The sequence below is a fragment of the Chelon labrosus genome (genome assembly GCF_963514085.1).
Source record: "Chelon labrosus genome assembly, chromosome: 22".
Taxonomy (NCBI): Eukaryota; Metazoa; Chordata; class Actinopteri; order Mugiliformes; family Mugilidae; genus Chelon; species Chelon labrosus.
Window position 1 is genome coordinate 2622475 of NC_140355.1, and position 22578 is coordinate 2645052.

A 22578-nucleotide genomic window follows, 5' to 3' on the forward strand; every position below is an offset into this window, starting at 1 on the left:
GTCTGTCCCTGATGTTTTTCCTGGAGAGAAGTGGCTTCTTTGCTGCCCTTTCTGACATCAGACCATCCTCCAAAAGTCTTCGCCTCACTGTGCGTGCAGATGCACTCACACCTGGCTGCTGCCATTCCTGAGCAAGCTCTGCACTGGTGGTGCACCAATTCTGCAGCTGAAACAACTTTAGGAGATGTTACTGGTGGAAGTTCTTGGGCGTCCTGAAGCCTTCTTCACAACTACTGAAGCCCTCTTCTTGAGGTTCCTGATGACCCGATAAATGGTTGATCTAGATGCAATCTTACTGGCAGCCTTCCTTGCAGGAAACCATGATTAACAGAGGAAGAACCTGCCTGACAGAGTGATCTGCAGCCTTGTCCTGGTCAACACTATAAGTGTATTTTCATGGCAAAGAGGGACTGTGCAATTCATCCGATCACTCTTCATAACATTCTGGAGTACAGTACAGTATGTGCAAACTGCCATCATAAAAACTGAGGCAGCAGACTTTGTGAAAAACGATACGTGTGTCATTATCAAATCTTTTGGCCATGGCTGTACTAATAGGGCTTCCAAAAGTAGCCTAATAACCTGTAGGCATAGAGAATGTCTGAAAACCTAAATCTGGATTAAAATACTATTTGTTCATAGAGACCTTATAGTTTAAAATGTACAGAAAGTTTATACCGTAAGCCAGTGCATTGTAACTTTGGGAAAACCAACACATTCTGCTTTGACGTGAGCTGAAAACATGAGTCGTGTCCTTTCTGGAGATTCTCAGCAGGTTTCTGCAGACTGACACTAACCGCCCATGCACACCCCCGGTTACTGTGAGCGTGGGTATCCTCTCTCTCTGCGTCTCTCCATCAGGAGGCAGAGCCCCGCCTCGGATGCTGCTGCTGCCGCTGTATATCTGATTACCGCGATACAACAGCGAGCTTTCCTTAAAGCGACACCCCGGCTTAATTAATTAGACTACCAGAGAGAGTGGAGAGGAGGAGAGCGACGCCGTGGATGCAGATGAGGAGAGGGAGCCGCGTCCATCTTCTCCCCTGCGTGATGCTGTGCGTCGCCGCTTCCTTTCACCTCCTTGGGGTTATGAAACCGGCTGTAATCTGACCCTGCGTGCTTTCAGAAAAACCTCCGAGTCCCCCCTCCTCCCTCCTCTGCTCTCCATCCTGGGATACATGGACTGTCAATGCGTCACGCTGTTTTTTCTCGTACCTTTTCCTCCGCAGACGGCAGCTCTCATGAGCCTCACGTTAACGTGACGAAATCGGCAGGAAAAGCGCGACAGATGTCTGCACGCAGGGACCGAAGCCTCCATGGCCTCTGTTAAAGGCGTCAACAAATCCGCGTCCTTCTTCTCCGCTGCGGCCTTTTGCGTTAACGCGCTGTCGTTCGCCTCCTGCGCTTCGCCGCTCCCTCTGAGTCGATGAAACCCGTTGATGCGGTGTGCCTGGGTGCTCATTCTCTCCTCGTCCTGGCCGGTGACTGACACTCTGGTCCGGGGGGGCCGCTGCCCGCAGCGAGGCAGGATGGTGCGGATCGCCAGCGCGCTGGGGCTCGTCATGTTCAGCGTGGCACTGCTCATCCTGTCGCTCATTAGCTATGTGTCCATCAAGAAGGACTTCCTGCTCAGCACCCCCAGATACGGACCTAATGGAGGACCTAGGATGTACATGTTCCACGCTGGCTTTCGGTGAGTCCAGGCCAGACCTGATGGTGTATGCTGGTTGTTGTTTTGCCCTGCAGGTTTTGGATTTAATTTGATTTTTCTGCAGGTGTAGGCTTCTTCTAATGTAGGATCTTAAATCATTGTAATCTTTTCAGATTAACCTTTTAGCCTACTCTTATCTACTGTGCATGTTGGATGAATCAGTCAAATCAGAACAAACACTTTAAACATACTCTATTTCCTGTCCTGATGAGACTGAAGTGAAGGCCTCTGTGCTGCGTGAGGCCCGGCAGCTCACAGATTGGGTGTTACAGTCGTTTTCCGAAGGCTGGTCAATCACATTAACAACATGTTCTCTGTTTCTCACACCAGAGCTAACTGAAGCATTCATTCCCCGCATTTATACTCCAAGCAGGAAAGGTTTCTGGACATTCCTAGTTAAAGGATAGTCTACTTGTGAAGTGTCCTTTAGTCTGAGGCCTTTTTTCTCTGGTTTGAGCTATAGGTCCCTTGGGAAATAGTGATGTTACAGCACACAATAATGCTTAGGCCCTATCACCTGATATAACATTAGCGTTGAACTACTATGGAAATCCCAAACTGCGTTAAAGGGCAATATTAGCATGGCAACATGTGAACTCTATTCTACTGCATGAAAGTCACATGTATTATATCCACATTGTTTTCACTAAAGTTAAGAGTGGATGAACTTAACCTCATGACCTCGACTACATGGCGAAACAGTGGCTAAGTGCATCCCAGAAACAGGAAGCTGACAACAAAGACAGGAAGTCGCACTAGCTCCAAAATAGCTCCAAAATGTAACGTTTCTGTTTGCGTACACATGAAACAAATGAGATACAGAGGTGTTCCTAGGTATGCCATTGAACTTTGAACAGATCCAGACCACCAGTTTGCTCTTCACGCTAGGCTAATCTAAGCTAAGCTAACTGACTCCCAGCTCCAGACATGTTAATTGTACACTTCCATCATACAGTATACATTTTGCCAATCTTACCAGTAGTATGATTGAAATCGTACCCTTAGTAATGGTAATGTTCTTGTATTCATACAGTGCCTTCATACCTACTGGTGCTCAAAGCGCTTTACAGTCTCAATGACACATCTATCCATTCGTTCACCCAAGCACACACACATTCACATTCAGTGCCAGGCCCTGGGAGCAACTCTGGGTTTAGTGTCTTGCTCAAGGTTTGCTCACACTTTGACATGTGGTCCATGTACCAGGGATCAAACCACTAACCCTCTGGTTCACAGACAACCCGCTCTGCCTACTGAGCCACAGCCGCCCTTACCTGTCTTTCTACTGTTATTTTAATGCTGTCACTCAAGCTCAGCCAGATTTGATGGTGAGCATTGTGACATAGCCGCTTTCAAATCTCTCCAGAAATGTTCTGTCAGGTTCAGGTCTGCCTGCACACTGGACCACTCCAGTCCTTGCACAGTTTTTTCCTGATGCAACTTCTGTGTTTTCCTGTTGAGCCTCATCCGGTTATCCTGAGCTCTCTGGAAAAAGGTTTTCACTCAGGCCTGCTCTGTATTTTCTTGCATAATTTTCGTTCCCTCTCTCGTGAATAGTATCTTAGTCACTGTTGTAGAAGAGCATCCCCCGCAGCCTAATGCTGGCTCACTTTTGTTTGATGATAGGAATGGTATCATGGTGATGGTCAGTACCTGGTTTTCTCCACACATTAATACTCTGATCTTGGTTGGATCAGATAAGAGGATTTGTCTCTGGTTGTTCAGAAGTCTGGAAGCCCCCCTCGACTGCCCCCACAGACAATATATTTGCGGAGGAATCTTGGTCGCTTCGTTTGGAGCAGATCATGCCTTGGGAACGATCTGTTGGGCCAGTCATATTGTTTGTGAGGGCTTTATGCCGTGATCGACAGAAGAGTAACAGCAAGCGTAGTCATGCTCGTCATATGAACACAGTGGAGTTTAATTTGTTAACAACAAAAAGTTCTGATTGGTTGTAGGACTCCAATTGCGTGCAGTAGAAACAGTTGAAACATGCCTATAGTGAAATCCAAATGGAGTGTTACCAGACAAGATAAGAATCGAGTCTGGCTAGACACGAATGTGTGTTCAGATGCCTAGCAGGCTGTCTTGTGCATTTTGGTGAGGAATGGCTTCTACCAAGTCACTCTGAAGTCTGATTGGTGAAGTGATACACAGATGGCTTCCGCTCTGTACGGTTTTTCAAGCACCACAGGGGAAGTCTGGATCTCCTTAAAACCTGTTCAAATTAGATGATTGTCCTTCTGTAAGATTCTCGAGTCACCAGGAAGACAGATGATTGGTAATAATATGATTGAAATATCTCAGCAGAATCAGTTGAGGTACATTTTGTATGAGACAGTCAAAAAACCAAAAAACGTGTGAAATCACACGAATGCTTTCTGTCTTGCGTGTCATTGCTTGACAACACTGACCAGCTGTTTTCTTTAATAAGAGTGCGGCTTTGCCCTAATAAACTGAGAAACACACTGACATGTGCCAAATATAGTGAGAGTGTATCAGCCTTAAGGAAAACAGGGCATCTGTCATTTAATCCTACAGCTGTGAACTAGATCAGCTCATTCACTCACTGCTCTTCTCTCTCTCCTTAATTAAAATATTTCTATTTTCATCGACTAAAGAAATCTGATCCAATTGGTGCGAAAACCATGCATGACTATATCACTCTTCTGTCCATCACTGCATAAAGCCCACCCAAACGATTTGATGGTCCCAGCACATCTTTGCCAGGGCATAATGAGTTCCCAACGGAGCGACCAACGTTCCAACACAAAAAATGTGTAGGTGGGGAAGCTGGCGTGGCTTGTAGGCTATAACGATAATAGAACATATATTAACATAACTCGTCTTCAGTGTGATCTTCTATTTACATCCCCAGTTCGTTTTCCCTGTCCTTTTGTGTACTGTTCATATTTACTTGTACAAGTTCATGTATAGTATTATATGTAAATACAAATCTTTATTTCACAGACACTAGTCCAGCTTATCAGATGCTGCAGACTCAAAATTGTGGGGATATGTTCGACACTTTTTGCAGTGTTATTAGCGATAAGAAATACAAATATTTCAAAAATGAAAACGGGCTGCTGCCTGTAGCAATGAGTGGAGAAACATTCACAGTGAAATTACTAAAACAAATGGAGAATTTAAAATTTTGGTCTCCAGTGTGCTGTCTTTCACCACAGAGTGTGCTTATGTGGCTGTTCACTGTAAGTCAATATTCTTCTACAATAAAGAAGAACTCATTACAGTCCTCATCGGTAAAAGGAACAGTCAAGTTTCTAGAGATCTGTTCTTGTTGAGTATAGCGTCTTCTCCAGGTGCACCACGTCTTCTCTCGTGATTCGTTGTGCAAATGAATTAATGCTACCTCAGCAAAATATTTCTATCTTAAACTTGTGATAGATAGATAGAGTCTTTATTGTCCTATAAAGGATATTCTTCTTCACACATCAATTCATTCCATAAAAGAAAGACAGCAGCATTTGATGTTAACATCACAGTCTCATACAAAAAATCACACATCACATATAACATATAACATATAATATGACACGCCATACCCCCCCCCCCCCCCCCCCCAGTTACCCTCCCTCCTCAACACAGTGCAAGCAAAAGTGGACAGTGCAGACAACTAGATTGATTAATAGATTGTTTTCATCATTAAACCGTGGCCTTTTGACTGTGTAAATGAGTACCATCTTCTTCTCAGTATGAAATGCCATCTCTTCTGTAATTTCCTTCCATCAGTGCCTTGTCTTCTTGTCTTATGGGTTGACACTAGAAAATGAGGCAGCCGGTCTTAAGGCAGGTACTGGAGCTAGTATCAGAAACTTTATGAGACGCGCATTGCTCCCATTGCATTGCGTGCCCTAGCTTCAAGTACTACCTTAAGTTTGTCTTGATTCTGTTTCCGTTTTAGTTTACACGGTACAGCAGACCATTCCTTGCTGGACATTGCAAACGCAAACCAAGCCTATATCACAGAAGTGATAACTTTTATTTAGTACTATTTTGTCTTCAGTGGCTTCTCCAGCTTGCGGTTAACTGGCAAAACTCAGGTGTGTTAGCCATTCAAAGGAAACTGTGATAGCCTTTACTACACTACAGAGAATAGACCTCGTCTGGGTGATAACAAAGAGAGAAATAGTTTTTGATTTAAGCAGCATTGTTCAAAAGCAAAAACTCGATTATAATTAATTTGATATCCTGCATAGCACTAGGAATGAGACTTTCAGCGAAGGGTTTGGCCCAAATTTTCTGGTTGGTGTTTGATGGTCACACTGGTCTGTATGAACCTCCAAGTACTTCCCTTTCCCTGGAATAAGTGGTATAGCCGCTTCCTGTGACATTAATTGTTTCATTTCCTCACGTGCGATTTCCATCTCCAAGGAACTCTGATCTGGTCTTTGTGTTTGTGTGTCCAAGAACTGTTCCATAACCTTGGACGTAAGCCCAAAGCTTCCTTCAAGCTCATCGCTCAACAGCGCCGCCCGAAGTGTTCACATTTTTCTATCCAGCCCAGCTACAAATTATCCTCTATGTTAGAATATGGCCAGAAAGCACCAGGAGCAAGTCTGAGCTTCAGAAAGACTGATAAAAGACAAGATATATGCTAAACTATTGCCACTTATAAGGGCCAGTAGACCACCGCTCCATGGAAAATCGCTCTGTAAATCTTGTTGTCCAACTTGTTCAGTCAGGTCAGTAGCACGATGCTAACACAGCGTTGTCTGATGAGGGTTCTGGAGCTGCCCTTGACTGCTGTGATTTACAACATGAGAGCCACATTCATTTTCCTACTGCCTGTAATCATTTTCCCCCCTCGCTTGCTGTCACTACAGGCCAAGGTTACGCTCAGAGTGAGTTATATGTGGAGGAGAATAGCATTTTGAAGAGAAAAACGCTATCCTAGTGGACAAACCTGTAGAGACTTCCTGTAGTGTTGTTGTAGAGCGAGGGTTCCTTTGTCAGGAAGACAATGCTCTGTTGGTGGGGTAACCAGTGGATGGAGAGTTCATTTCATCGTTTGTCTGTCTAACACAACAGGCAGTATATGAAACACTCGCTGCCAGATCACACAGAAAAAGGAAGACGTTCCAAATGGTCCAGTCTTTACCTTTCTGTTCATTCGTGATCCAGGAGAGAAAGAATAAAGCTTCATCATTTTGCTTTGTAGCTCCTTTGATAAAGTTGAGCTTAACTGGTTAGTTATGAAAAATGAATCTGAAGCTTTGTCTTAGAAATGACTTTTTCAACAATGGTTCTGCAAGGATGAGAGATAGCTGAACCATTTATAGAACAAGACAAAGCATCTAAAGCCACGTGTCACGACCTGACTCAAAGGAAGGAGAAAATGTGGAGACTGCACATGAATCCTCCTAGTGAATTTACTGTGTTGATTTAAATCAAACATGCAGTCAGTAAATCAGTCATGTCTGTAGTGTATGTTCAAGTGAGCGAATGGTAGAATAGAAGAACACAAGATAAACCAAAGTTTAACCAAAGCAATTCAAAGAAGAGAGAGAGACTGCTCAGACACCTATAGGTAATAGGTTAGCAAGGCAAATGAAGATGTTTTACCTATTGTTCCTGCACTCTACAAACACTCAGGAATCGAGAACTGTGAAGAAGAGGAGTTCTTGTCATAGGTGTGACAGGTAACTGCAGGACCCAAACGCAGGACACATGCAAGCAAGATTGGATGAAATAATTAAGTTCAGTTTAATGAGATTTACAATAAAGGTAGCACTCACTGCAGAGTGAGGCAGGGTAATCCAAAAAAAAAATCAAGAAGAAGTCAAAACAGAGAACAAGGTACTGCAGACAAGGAGCCATAGGGAAAACTGACACACTGCCTAAGGACAACGGGAAAGGTAGGACTATATATACACTGAGAACTAATGAGGGAACAAGACATAGGTGAGACCACTTAGGGAATGCAGACAAGGACAGGAATTACAACTAACTGAAAGACAGAGGGTAAGGGGGCATTTCAAAATAAAACAGGAAACAAGGAAAACCAAACGGAAAGTCCAAAACTCAGTACTGTGACAGTTCTTACACAAAACAAAACATTGCACCCTGAAAAAGATCCAGATACATCCCATAATTAATTTGCCAGTGCTCTGCCACACATCGCCACAGCAATCCTCTCTCTCATCTTATTGAGTGCCGATCGACCGATAGATCTGTCTTTTACTGTGGTTGACTGTCAAATTGGTTTGTCAATGTCCCTTTATTTTTTTATTTTTTTTAGCACTTAGTGGTTTTTGCGAAAAGGGTCCTGTGACTGTGTTACATACCATTCATTCAGTGCTGTATTGATGTGGTAATGTGACATGAAATACATGGTACACAGTAAGTATCTGAAATGCATGTTTGCCTCTGCATGCCAGGTTTTTGAGAGTAAATGTTTGGGTATTCTTGTTATTTCAAAGTCGACTCAGATATGAGCAAGTTAGTTATTACTGTATGTTTTTGTTTCACGTCTTTTCCGCAGCGAGAGGCCGCCTCGCAAACCTGACCTGAGGTGAATACAGAGTGCTGACATTGTCATTTACAATGAAAGGATCTATCTATCTATCTATCTATCTATCTATCTATCTATCTATCTATCTATCTGTCTATCTATCTATCTATCTATCTATCTATCTATCTATCTATCTATCTGTCTATCTATCTATCTATCTATCTATCTTAATGTTGAATTTGAAACAGCATGTAAAATAGGAGAAATCGGAATTGTATTTCTGAATTCTTACATTTGGAAATACATGTTTTCTCACAGTAGAACAATATCTCACTATTTTTTTGTCTTTTGGGATTATACCATTTTTGTTTTTGTGATTTTTTTTAATGTTTTTTTTTCCAGACAGGGTTATTATCATTTCCAAGCCTACTTTTCATGATATTGTCATGAATTATAAAGATATTTTAGATCAGTAACAATTTCAAAATAAAAAGGCCCAAAAATTATTATGTTTTTTAATCTTCACACTGTACATCTTTGTCTTTACTGTTTCATAATATTTGTGAGGGCAAATTCTAATCAGCATTTCACGCTGATCCTGATCCTCTGACGGAGGCTGCAACAACAAAATAACAGCTGAAGTCTGACGGCCATTAGGTCCAGGTCAAACAGTATTTTGAGTTCTTTTGCACTAGAGGTCCAGTTTTCCATGTGAGACAGCGTACATTACCTCTGACGCTGTCTAGACTGTCCTAATGCAGTATACGTCTTCAGCCTGGATATTCCAATGCATATTTAGCCTGGCTTTGCACATGGTTACCTTGCTTCAACAACAACAAAAAAGAAAGCAAGAGACAGTGAAATACACCTTCTGACAATGACAACCCAATGATAATGCTGGTTTTACATGTGGTAACTCTAAACCCAGCTGGAAGCTGAATAAATCTTTTCAGTCAATTAGTAACATGTAAAATATAGGAAAGAGTGCAAAGATTTGGTTCTTTTCAACCTTACCAAACATATGCTCGAAAACCTGTTTTTCCAGGTGGCCAACTTTCATTCATGTGAGCATAATCTTAGAGTCCTATATCCAGTTCTCCTTAATGGTCAGAGTTGCATCAAAAGTCAGCTGGACAGCAGCATTAGGGCCTTGGACATGCTATTTAGCAGTCAGTTTGTGGTTACCAAATGACTCCACTGCTAACTGCTGCTACAAGCACAATGTTTCATTTGCATTTTTGTTCCAGATTAAATGTAAATCATGCATTGTAGTAGCTTGAAGGTGTATTTATTGCTCTTTAAAAAGAGCTAAGCTAGCAGTGTCATCTACTTGAACCCTGTGCAAAGCTGGGTAAAACACATCTGACCTTTCCCTGCACCAGATCTGTTTAAGTGAAGGCTGTTCTGAGCTTTAAGGAAGGTCAATCTACTGACGGAAGCTCAGATGTGAGATGATTCAAATGCTGTGTTTTTCATGCAAGTGTCAGATGTATAAATCTTACAAAGCAAATGAACGCCTGGTTAATCTCCTGGTTTTACTATAGGCTGCTCATTCACAGGATTATCCTTACAAGGAAATAGAAGTTGAAGCTTCTTGCACTGCAGAATGTTCATCTTAACAAGTATGCCTACCTCATGTTCATTATTAAATTTAGATTGAATTGACCATTTCGAGATGTGGGCATTTCATTAAAAATGCAACCTGAAGATGAAAGGAATGTATGAAACTGAATTTGGAGGCACTGGTCAATATTTAACTCCACATACTGTAGAGTTTTAAGTTCTTTGTGAATAACTTGCTAAGATGGACAGACTTGCTGCAATAGTTTGGCCTTATTGCTCATTTTTCCACAGAAATCTGATGCGATTTTATTGTGAACTAGATTCACATGCTGGAAAGAGTCTGAAAGTCTGCGTTTACACTGAGATGATTGTGTAAATGAAACTGGCTTTCACTGCATCTGGTTTCCTAACAAAACAGAATGAGAGATATTTGTAAAATGGCTCTCCAAACTCTTGCATGCTTCAATTAGGTTCTCTTGGAGGCATTTTAGCTTTGCAAAGAGGCACTGGTAGTGAGAATGGAAAACGTATTGGCATCAATACGTTTTCCATTTCTGTGACAAGCAGAAGATTAAATAAATGGTAAACAAATAGATTTTCAGATTCAGCGGTTAAATTCATACCCAAGCTTTGCACTGTAAATAGCCATCACAGTTTGTAGCTGTGTGAACACAGTTTTCTGGTTCACTAACAAACATTTTGTGTGCTATTTGAAATCTACTGGCATTTAATATCGGCATTAACCAGTTTTGACCTCCTAGTAAAGGAATTTTGAAGATCTGGCTGAACTGTTAGCTTGTTAACAACCTGTCTGGTTGCCTGATCATTCAAGAATGATCATTTTTCTGTTCAGTTATACATTGGAATTCAAATGACCATATTATTTTTTTCCATTCAGTATGATTCTAGTTTCAGAAGAGCTAAAATGCTTCTCAAAACCTTTTGAAGTGCAACTGCATGAGACTGACCTTCCCCTGATACAGGAAGACTGGGTTTTCCTCCATGTCACTTCCTTCTCTACCTCCTCCTTCTCTCTTTAGCTCCCAGTTGGCGATGAAGTATCTCGATCCGGCTTTCACCCCTCTGACCAATGCACTCAGTGAGGACCTGCAGAACTCCTCTAAGTGGAGGTACAACAGAACTGCTTTTGTACAGCAGAGGTAGGTCACACACAAACACACAAACACACGGTCTTCTGCTTCTGCAGTGGTTTCTGATAGTCCAGATAACTTAACATGCTTTTAGCACTTACAGCAGTGAGCGTTAGTCGTGAAAAACTTTTCAGCTACTTGGGCTAAAGGCATTTTCAATGCCACAGTTACAGAAAACGAGACAGCATTCACATTAAACCTTTACACATACCTTTTGAATTCCTTATTGGTTTAGTTTGAACTCATCATTCAATGTGTATAATAAAACAAGTCGTGTGACTAAAAATAACTACAGATTAAAGGCTGTTGAAACTGGCATGACATAATCAGCTGATTGTTTCACAAAAACAGCAGCAATAACTTTTAGTAGAGCGGAGTGGAGTGGACTGCTTTGAGTCACGTGTCAAGTCAAATGTCCTACAGTTTTATACAAACTGGTGAAGTTCAAGCTACAACGCAAGTGGTAAACGGCCTTATATTCATATAGCACTTCTCTACTAGTACCCAAAGCATTTTACAGTAACAATGACAAATCTACCTATTCATCTAGTGTCTTTATCTTCAATGGTGATCAAACCGCTAACCTTTTGGTTCATGAACAACCCGCTCTACCTAGTGAGGCACAGCCACCCAGGCAAGTGTCAAGTTTACACTCAAGTTCTCTTGAGAAATTCAGCAAGTCCAGTATTGATTCTTGTCAAGGCTACAGTAATGTTCACAGGCCTCCCGCCATAAGGATCAATTACAAGCCAGATCCAAAGCCGGCTCACAAATGACTTAGGACAGGTTTCAGACAAACTCGAGGTAGATGGGATGAATCTTAATGTCAAATAAACTCTCAAATCACTTGAGTTAAGGTCCAAGCCAGTCTCAGGGCAGCTGATACAAAGACAAGTCCAATTAAATGACATGTTGCAAGTCTTACACATCAGTCAAAATAATTTGCTGTGATTCATGTGAATGGACTCAGTCAAGTCCATGTCAAGTATCAAGTCATCCTTATTATGAGTAGTAGTAGTAGTAGTAGTAGTTCCTCATCTCTCACAGAGCTGAAAATGCACTCATGTGATTGAAGGTATGTTTCAAAGAGCTGTTGTTAGGTATGAATATTATGTTCACTCTAAATGTTTCCTTAAGTCTTTTCGCTTGGTGATAGGTGTACCAGAGAAAAGCTGATCTTATTTTAACTGGCCTGAGAAAGCTTACAGTGCAGTGAGGATGCAGTTACAAATAAAAATGTTTTTCTGTCTTGCAGGACGGAGATCTCTCAATACATTGACATCCCACACAATTTCTCGCTGACAAGAGACTCAGTCAGAATCGGACAGCTGATGCACTATGACTATTCCAGCCATAAGTACGTCTTCTCCATTGGTGAGAACTTCCGCTCGCTCCTCCCAGAGGTCTCGCCGATCCTCAACAAACACTATAATGTCTGCGCCGTGGTCGGCAACAGTGGCATCCTTACTGGCTCACGCTGTGGCGCTGAGATCGAGAAGTTTGACTATGTCTTCCGCTGCAACTTTGCGCCGACGGAGATCTTTAAGAAGGACGTTGGGCGTCGGACCAACATGACGACCTTTAACCCTAGTATCCTGGAGAAATACTACAATAATTTACTGACTGTGCAAGACAGGAACAACTTTTTCCTGAGCCTGAAGAAGCTGGACGGTGCCATCCTGTGGATCCCAGCGTTTTTCTTCCACACGTCGGCCACTGTGACGAGAACCCTAGTGGACTTCTTTGTGGAACATCGAGGTCAGCTGAAGGTCCAGCTAGCTTGGCCTGGAAACATCATGCAGTACATCAACAAGTAAGAAAAACCTGACTAATATGATACATACACATGGCTTCATGCAGCACATCGACAAAAAGATAGTGGAGTTTTTTTTTGGAGTTTCTTGAGGACGTTCTTATCACTCATCCAAGTAGCTAGTTCTAAAAGACTGGTGGGGAGTTGGGGTTTGAATAGGAATATCTGTGGGTGAATCAGAAACTCACACGACTGGGTTAACGGCCAGATACTTACCTAGCACTTGTAATGTGTTAGAAAGTTGCCCACGTCTTTTGTGTTAGTGGGTCAACGTTGACCCATGACTTTAAACCCAGCCCAAAATTGTCAAAGAACAATGTTTGTCATCCAGTTTTGTTTTTCACCTCATATCTAACTTGTTTTGCATTCATATCCATGTAAGCACTGTATTAAATGTTCTATTTTGGCCCAGTAGACCTTTTATCTTACAATACACGACGCATTCTCATTTGAAAAAATATTTAAATTTATTTTCTTTGTTATAGTGAAGACAATGGGTAATATGTTATCTGACTATAATAGATTGATATTAGAACATACCAACAAAAATAAATTCCATGTGTTTTAACTTAATACCATTAACCATAATGACATCTGTTGTGTTACTGGCCAAAATTGACCCATACATATTTATGTTAGGATACAGGTAAAAAAAGCCTTCTTTATTTTGCTCATAATTGCAAATGCAAATATAAGCCCTGGGTTGTACACATATATCAAGTGCTCCACCCATTAGTCCCAAACATCTCTAATGGGAGCAAGTTTGTCATTCACACAGCGAGCAGCTCTCATCTCCCGATTGTCAAAGCGCATACTTCTTAACACATGAAGGGTCTGAAGTGAAATGGTAGCACGGAAAATACTCTGGTCTGACAAAACATCCCTTAAGATGCCTGTAGCCTCACAGGATCTATACACTCCAGCAAGAAGCAACAGCCCCATGTAAGCATCCAGGTGTGTTTGTCGATTTCCATCCAGCTGTGGCAAAACACCCTTCCAACTTCAATGTTTGTCATCTTAAACTGGATCTTCTCAACCATTTTGAGCATCTGTGCCCCCAAAGATGATACAAAATATTTCAATATTCTGTAAGGAAAGTTGTGTTGCCATGGGATTAGGTGTCCCAAGGGGAGACAGGTGCAGTGGAATGGGGAGGGGATGGGATAAGATGAGAGTGTGGTAGGGTGGTGTGTATTGGGGAGAGTGTAAATTGAGTCAAATTTGAGCTACACAACAACCTAAAACTTTTTTTTATGATGCATGGATACATGCAACTACCAATACTCTTGCCCAGTCATATCTGACCCTTAACACCACAGGTGTCACTTTCTTTTTAGAGACTTAAAGAATTTATTAAAATGGTTAAAAATTCTTTGATTGTATTAAAATAGGTGTTCCGGACTTCCGGTTATGGCGGCTTGCTGAGAAGACGCGTGTAAGACTGCTCTGCTACTAAACAGTTTAAATCCTTGCTAAATAGGCCAATTCTGTGTGACATGCAGCCCAACTACAACACCAGGGTTTAGGAATATACCGATGGAACCAAGAAAATCAAATCGGAACAAGACACAACAAACCAAAGTAACTAACTTTGCAACTCCGACTGCCAAAACCAAGTTCACCGCTAAAGACAAGACTATGGAAGCTAGCGCTGCGGCTAGCAGCGTCGGCAGCGCTAGCCTCGATAAACAGCTGGAGGAAAGCATTGCAACCGCCAGAAACGAGACCAGTACCGCTATGACAACAGTACTGGCAGCTATTAATGCGATGAAGACTGAGTTCTCAGTCAAATTTGATGGCATCCTCTCCATGATGGAAAATGTAAGGAAAGACATTACAGACTGCTTAGAAAGAGTAACGCAAGCGGAGACGAGAATCTCAACAACAGAAGACGACGTAACTACGCTCCAGAAGAAGGTGAAAAACCTAGAGGGGAAAAATAAAAATCTGGAAGAGAAAGTGTTGGACCTGGAAGCTCGTTCACGTCGCTCCAATGTACGGCTTGTTAATTTACCCGAAGGCGTGGAAGGAGACGACATCTGTGGATTCCTGGAGAGTTGGATACCGGAGGCGCTGGAGCTACAGCAGCTCCAGGGGAAAATTACGGTCGAAAGAGCGCACAGGCTTGGACCAAGAAGATCACATACGACCGACTCCGCACCTAGGACCCTCATAATGAAGTTCCTGAATTATAAAGATAAAGAAGCGGTGATGAAAGCGGCCAGGGCAAAAAAGCAAGTTCGCTACAAAAATCATCCAGTGAGATTCTACCATGACGTGACCGCAGAGACGCACAAGAAAATAAAAGAGTTCGAGGAGGTGAGGAGACAACTCCGTACACTGGGGCTCCGGTACGGTATGATCCATCCTGCCCGGCTTATCGTCACCTACAAAGAGCGCTCACACATCTTCAATAGCGCCGACGAAGCCGAGGACTTCATTAAGAAGATCCAGTCGGACAATCATCCAGACTGTGGTAGTGAAGAACTCATGACATCATAGGAAAGGTAACCAAAAACTGCTGATGGAACTTTATTCTAACAACTTTGATGCAGTGCAGAGTTAGTAGGGGAGGACAGAGTGAAAGTTAGTTACACTGAGTTCTGATTGCTCTCCCCCCTGATCTATTGATAAAGAACAATCTTCTGATTTATATGCACTGTTTAACTAAGTAGATATGGAGGTGTTTTTTGTTTGCTGGGTTGCTCTAAAACAACTTTCTAAATTACAGTAGCAGAGTAGTTACGTTCCTTCGTTTTTTTTCCTTCCTTTTTAGACATCAGCATAGCTATACTGATCCCCACACTGTGTGGATCGGCTCTTTGCTTTTGGGAAGTCCAGTAAACGAAGGGGAGGGTGGTCACCTGACGGGGCAATACTCAGGTGGATTGATGTTAATTGAGGGGAATGCATTTGTTCTCTGTTCCTTTTTTGTTCCTTTTCTTTTGCTGCTCGGTCTGAAGACACTAAAACTGTTGGGGAAATTCAAAATATTTGATCTATATGTCTGTTGATCTTAAGGTTAGAATTACATCCTGGAACTGCAGAGGGCTACAAAAAACAAAAAAGGTTAAGCAAGTAATGAACAGGGTTAACATTTTACAATCGAAAATAGTATTCCTTCAAGAAACCCACCTAACACACGAAGACGAGCTTAAAGTGAGGAGGAGGTGGAAAGGTAAAATTCTGTCAGCTCCCTTTACCTCTCAAGCAAGGGGTGTTATGATCTTGATCCATGATTCTATTCCATTTCAAATTCATAATGTTATCAAAGATAAGGCAGGACGATATTTGATCATTCAAGGGGCAATTCTTAGGGAACAATTAATTCTAATAAATGTCTATGCTCCAAATACAGACGAACCCAAGTTTTTCCAAAATCTATTTCTTACTATTGCCTCCTTACCCGGTGCTTGTATAATGGCAGGTGATTTTAATTGCACCTTAGATCCCCTGAAAGACAAAAGTTCAGGCATCGATCAGTCACATTCAAGAAGCAGGGGCGTAATCCACTATTTTATGAAAGAAATGAGTTTAATTGATGTTTGGAGGGAAGATAATCCCAATGGGAAAAAATATTCATGCTACTCTGGTACACACCAGTCATATTCTCGCATAGATTTCTTTTTGGTTTCAGCACAACTTAAATATAAAATAAAGGAGGTGTCCTATGATGCTATACTCCTATCTGACCACGCTCCAAACTCTTTAGTTTATCATGACCCTAAACTGGCTAGTGATATTCCCAAATGGAGATTTAAAACAAAGTGGCTATCTGATACTGACTTTGTTACTTCTCTTGATGAACAGATTAAATATTATTTTGAAACAAATACAACCGAAACCTCACAAAGTACCAGATGGGAAGCGTTTAAGGCCTTTATCAGGGGACAAATTATCAACATCACTAGCTTTAAAGCTAAAGAAACCTACAATAAAACAAAATCATTAGAAACAAAAATAAAAGGATTAGAAGAAGAATACTACCAATCGGGTTCCCAGGACACCCATCAAAGATTACTTTTGTTAAAAACACAATACAACGAAATATCTACAACAAGAGCTTTATCAAGTTTACTTCGACTTAAACAGACATTTTATGACCAAGGGGAAAAACCTGGCAGAGTGCTGGCATGGCGTCTCAAACAACTTCAGAATGAAAGACTTATCACATCACTGCAAAACGATAATAATGAAAACATTGTTGACCCAATTGAAATAAATGAGAACTTCCAAAAATTTTATGAAAAGCTTTATAGCTCGGAAATAGGTCCAAATACGTCTGAAATTAATAAATTCCTGGACAAAATCCGAATTCCCAAAATATCAGAAGTAATTAAAGGAGAACTAGAGAAAGAAATAACATTAATGGAACTATCTACGGCCATCGACAGTATCAAAGGAGGGAAAACCCCTGGGCCAGATGGAATACCCATTGAGATTTACAAAGTGTTCAAACACAGATTGATGGTAGTATTATTAGAAATGTTTAAGGAGTCCTTTCACAACGGAATCCTTCCAACATCATTAAGGGGAGCACTAATCATTTTATTGCCAAAACCAGGCAAACCAAATAACAAATGTGAAAACTTTAGGCCAATCAGTCTCTTAAATGTGGATTTAAAAATTTTGAGTAAAATAATAGCCAGGAGACTGGAGAAGATAATTCCAAATATTATTGACAAAGACCAAAATGGCTTTGTACAAGGTAGACAAGGCTTCCACAATGTTAGGAGAATCCTGAATATACTCTTTGAGGAGAAGGGAGCAACAGATACAGCATTGCTGTCATTGGATGCGGAAAAAGCCTTTGACAGAGTAGAATGGCTTTATTTATTCGAAATCCTCAGACGTTTTGGCTTTGGAGACAACTTTAATAAATGGATAAAACTACTATATACAGAACCATTTGCTGAAGTAATGACTAACCGTAATATATCCAAAACCATTAAGATACAAAGAGGATGTAGGCAAGGAGATCCCCTATCCCCTCTCCTCTTTATTATGGCTATAGAACCTCTGGCAATTGCAGTAAGAACACACCAAAATATAACAGGCATATCAATTGGACCACAGGAACACCGTCTGGCTCTGTTTGCAGATGACGTAATCATATTCCTTAAAAAGTTGGAAAAATCCATTCCGGAATTATTAGAACTCCTTAATGTATTTGGGAAAACCTCAGGATATAAATTAAACAAATCAAAATCATCAATAATGCTTTTAAATCAGTTAGAAAGTAAAAACCCTCCTAGAACAGTCACTCAATTTAAAATTGTAGACTGTTTTACATATCTAGGAATTCAAATTGTCCCACAACTCAAACATATTGTAGCCAGTAATTATGATCCATTACTACAAGAAATCTCAAAATTATTGGAAAGGTGGACACCCTTACCCATGTCACTAATAGGAAAAATAAATGTTCTTAAAATGAATATAATGCCCAAATTGTTGTATTTGTTTCAAAACCTTCCACTTCCTCCTCCAAGCAACCTGTTCACTCAGCTTAAAAGACTGTTTGTTAGATTCTTGTGGAATAATAGGCGCCCCCGGACGCGACTATCACTACTGTACTTACCTTATGATAGGGGGGGACTCAAGTGTCCCTGCCCTCTCTGGTACTATTGGGCGGCACAATTAAGAACGATCATGTTTTACTATGCAGAAAGAGATGTTCCTCTCTGGAAAGGAATGGAAGAACTACAGCTAGATCTGCCCCTTCCAGTATACCTGTACTCAGCGAACACTAAAATCCTCAAAAGGAACACAAAAAACCCTATTGTGAAAAACATGATTGTAGTGTGGCATCAAGTTAAAAAATATCTGAGAGATACGCCCCCCCTCTCTATTTTCAGCCCGATATGGGGTAATTACTCCTTTCCTCCAGGTAAATCAGATGGGGGGTTTAAATCTTGGGCTACTAAAGGACTGACAAAAATAGGAGACCTTTACGACTCACAAAAAGTGCTGATGTCATTTGGAGAAATAGCTGATAAATTTAATATAACCCGTAACCATTTTTTTAAATACCTACAGTTGAGGAATTTCATTAGAACACACCAAAGCCAAACCTTAAGCTGCCCGGAAGAGTCTACAGTAGAAAGATTAATGAATATGGATTGCCTAGGGAGGGGTCTAATATCCAAAATATATAAATGTCTAATAGATGGAAGTACAGAAACATCAGCAGGGCGGCTGAAAGCGTGGAGAGAAGATCTACAGGAGGACATCTCAATAGAAAAGTGGGGCGAGGCATGCGCTCGAGCACAATCAAGAACTACTAACACACGCTTGAAAATATTACAATACAACTGGTTGATGCGAACATATATTACTCCAGAAAAACTTCACAAATATAACAGTGCCATACCCGATATCTGTGTTAAATGTGAGAAGGAAAAGGGTACATTTTTTCACTGTATCTGGCAATGTATAAAAATACAAAAGTTTTGGCAAGAAATAAAACAGTGTATTCAAAATATTTTACAAATTCGAATACCCTTAGTTCCACATTTGTTTATATTAGGTATATATCCAGATAATTTGAAGCTTAAAAAACATCAACGAATATTTGTAGATTTAAGTGTATTAATGGCTAAGAGAGTAATAGCCCTCACATGGAAAAGCACCTGTAGCCCAAGTGTGAAGAGGTGGTTGTCTGAACTGTCTTCAACTCTCCCTTTAGAGAAAATTACGTATACAGTAAAACACCAACAACATAACTTCCACCAGATCTGGGACCCCTTTATCAGCTATTTATCGAGGACTGATTTGTCTCATGTGGTGGAAGCGTCTGGGGACATGTAAACAGTAGTGCTTTGCAGTGTTTAATCTCATAGAAATGTTTGTTTTAATACTATCTATTTTTTCTTATACGCACTAACATAATTTCCAACCAGAAACTTGAAAGCCTGTTAAGACCGGGGGCGGGGTGTTGACATGTTTGTTCTTAACATGTAATTGTAATTCTTTGTATTTTTTAAAAATTTTTTGTATTTCTTTGATATGATGTGAAAACAATAAAAAGAATGTTGGTAAAAAAAAAATAGGTGTTCCTGAGGATATCATGAAGTCTTGTTCCAATAAAAACAAGGAATTGGTACTTTTTACATATTTTAACTGGTAAACAGGTCTAATTTAACCCTAACGCAATATAAGGATAGTAGTTGGAGTAATTTATTTATTTATTTATTTTTTTCGCACCAGTGAATGCATCTCTAACCCCCATCAGTCTTTTAGAACTGAAGAAGATACTTGGATGAGTGGAGAAACGTCTTCAAAAAATGTTCACCTGTTGCCTTTTTTTTTTAGATATACCATGACCTGGAAGGCTGAGACCCTTCACACGTTTTTCCAGTCCAAGTTCTGCAGTTTAGATCATACGAAGGTGGTTAAGGTTAATGGTTGATCAGACTCCTGCACCTCTCAATGCCTTTCCACTTCTCAAAGTAGACCAAAAACACCATTTGCCCCTGGTCAGGATGGATAGCCTTGTCTCCTAAAAATCACTTGTTATTTTGTCCATCTGTTTCTCCATTTGTGTCTTTATGTCTGCCTGTGTTTTAAATGTCCCCCATGTAGCTCTGCCCTGATGGTAGTAATTTGTGGAAACCGACTAACGTGTAGCTTTGTTATATTGAGCTGTGCTCTATATGGCAAAGAGGAGATTTAGCCCCCAAAGCCGGATTATAAGGAAACAGCTATTTAGAGAAAGGTATTGCACACAGCTGTAACTGTGTGTGAAGAGGGATTTAAGTTTGGTTCTTAGTGTTGTAGCTGCAGAATAGGCTTCTCGTACAGTACCCTAATCTTTAACAATCCCATTAAATCTACCTGCTCTGGTAGATTTACCACTTTTAAGCAGCTCAGATGGCTTTCAGCACCTCAAGGACTCTTGGAGGCGCTTTTGTTGAGGCCAGTTTGCAGCAGAGTTTCCCCCTCTGTGATGCTACAGAGCAGGAATGCCTGATGAAAGCAGTAGCAGTGGACAGATTCTTTGTTTCACTGCCGTTACCGCGTATTCTCAGAATTCTTATTAATGATTACAAGAAACAAGCTGATGGACATAACAGTTTTATCTTTAATGAAGAAATAAATATATGGATTTTAAACAAATTCTTAATAATCAGAACAGCATAGAATTGCTCAAAAGCATTTTTGTAAAATGTATGTTTCTCACAAATTTGGAACTCTTCACTCAATCAAAGACAAAAACAAGGGATATTGTGATGCTAAATTTTTTTTTTTTTAAAAAAACACTTCCAAAGTAACAAAGAAAATCTTCAAGATGACAAATACAAAGTGGAATAATTAATTTTTTTGCACGATTGAATTTCATACTTTGCCCTGTTTTATTGCTTTTAAGCTGCTGTCACTCTGTGTATTTACAAGCACCTAGTAAAGCTTGCAACCTCTAAGTCAAGTAAGATGATTTCTTATATGTCATATAAATGATACATGGTCACTGTAAAAAGGGTAGGGTATCATGGATTCTGGATTTCTCAGGTAGGTTTTACCTGGAGACCACAGATTTATGACTGATCATCTTGAGGATGACTACATGTCTAACCTTGTTTTTCTGAGTAACTTGGCTACTTAAAGGGGAATTACCATTTTTTACAAAATGCCAGTATTTCTGGCATAAAATACAATCATTTACTCACCCATATAACTCTGGTGTCATTTGGAGTTGTTTCGGAAGATATTTAGATCCAGTGGAGCAGCATGTATATCCACATAGTGGGAGTGACTGGGGCACCGAAACGCAGCCTCTAAATAACACATTGTCTGCCGCAAAACTCGGCAGATAATGTGTCCAAAACTCAAAACTCAGGACTCAACGGGGAATAGCATTAGCGTATCATAACAAAAATGAATGAGTTTCGTGGCAGATAATGCGTTATTTAGAGGCTGCATTTCGGTGCCCCAGTCACTCCCACTATATGGATATACGCGATGCCCCGCCGGATCTAAATATCTTCCAAACGATATATTAGTGACATGAATTAAAGTCATGTCTCTAATATAATCGAATTTCAAAGAAAGTTTCTTGGCATTTGAGTTAAATTAAGATCCAGGCCAAAATAACTTGTACATATAATAAAAAACAACTGCAGTTTGTTGCAAAATTCCTTTCAATTTCTTTTCCCTTGTATTCAACAGCTACTGGAAAACAAAGCAGCTGTCGCCTAAGCGCCTAAGCACTGGCATCCTGATGTACACGCTGGCTTCTTCCATGTGTGACGAGATCCACCTGTACGGCTTCTGGCCCTTCGGCTGGGACCCCAACACGGGTAAGGAGCTGCCGTACCACTACTACGACAAAAAGGGCACCAAGTTCACCACCAAATGGCAGGAATCCCATCAGCTACCCGCCGAGTTTAAACTCCTCTACAAGATGCATACAGAAGGGCTTCTGAAGCTCTCCCTGTCTCACTGTGCTCAAGCCTAAAACTCCAGCAGATAAAGCGCTTCTTCACGCTAAGCGCTTCCACAGCCCAGAATCCCAGAACTGATGAGACACGGTGGTGAAAGAGTCATGCGGTGTTGTCAAAAGCTAAATCTTGACTACAAGGTTGAGATGGAGCAATGGATTCTTACAGTGTTTTCTGCCCGAGATCCCTCCGCCAAAGCCCATAATCCTGCACTCGATGTGAACTGCAACAGCCCAAGAAAAAAGGAGCATGTTAATCTTCTCTTGCTCAAACATCAAAAGTTGAACAAGACTCATGTCAGTTTTTGATAATGGTTGACTTGCAGCTAACGTTCCTTTTTCAGAACAGTATATGAATCGAATCATTACTCCACAGCACAACTGCAGATCAGCAGATTGCCTTTTTTAAAAAGAGAATGTACATCCCTCCTT

The 22578-nt window shown here is 40.8% G+C and overlaps 1 protein-coding gene across 1 annotated transcript; it reads left to right on the top strand.

The window, feature by feature from the left end:
- Positions 1–1529: 1529 nt before the first annotated feature.
- Positions 1530–22230, top strand: st8sia3 (ST8 alpha-N-acetyl-neuraminide alpha-2,8-sialyltransferase 3; the record flags this gene model as incomplete). The annotated part of the gene is made up of 4 exons (XM_084572728.1): positions 1530–1693; positions 10787–10906; positions 12153–12710; positions 21876–22230. 4 exons carry the CDS (start codon positions 1530–1532, stop codon positions 22162–22164), a joined length of 1131 nt encoding a protein of 376 aa, XP_084428854.1. The 3' UTR covers positions 22165–22230.
- Between the last annotated feature and the right edge of the window lie 348 nt (positions 22231–22578).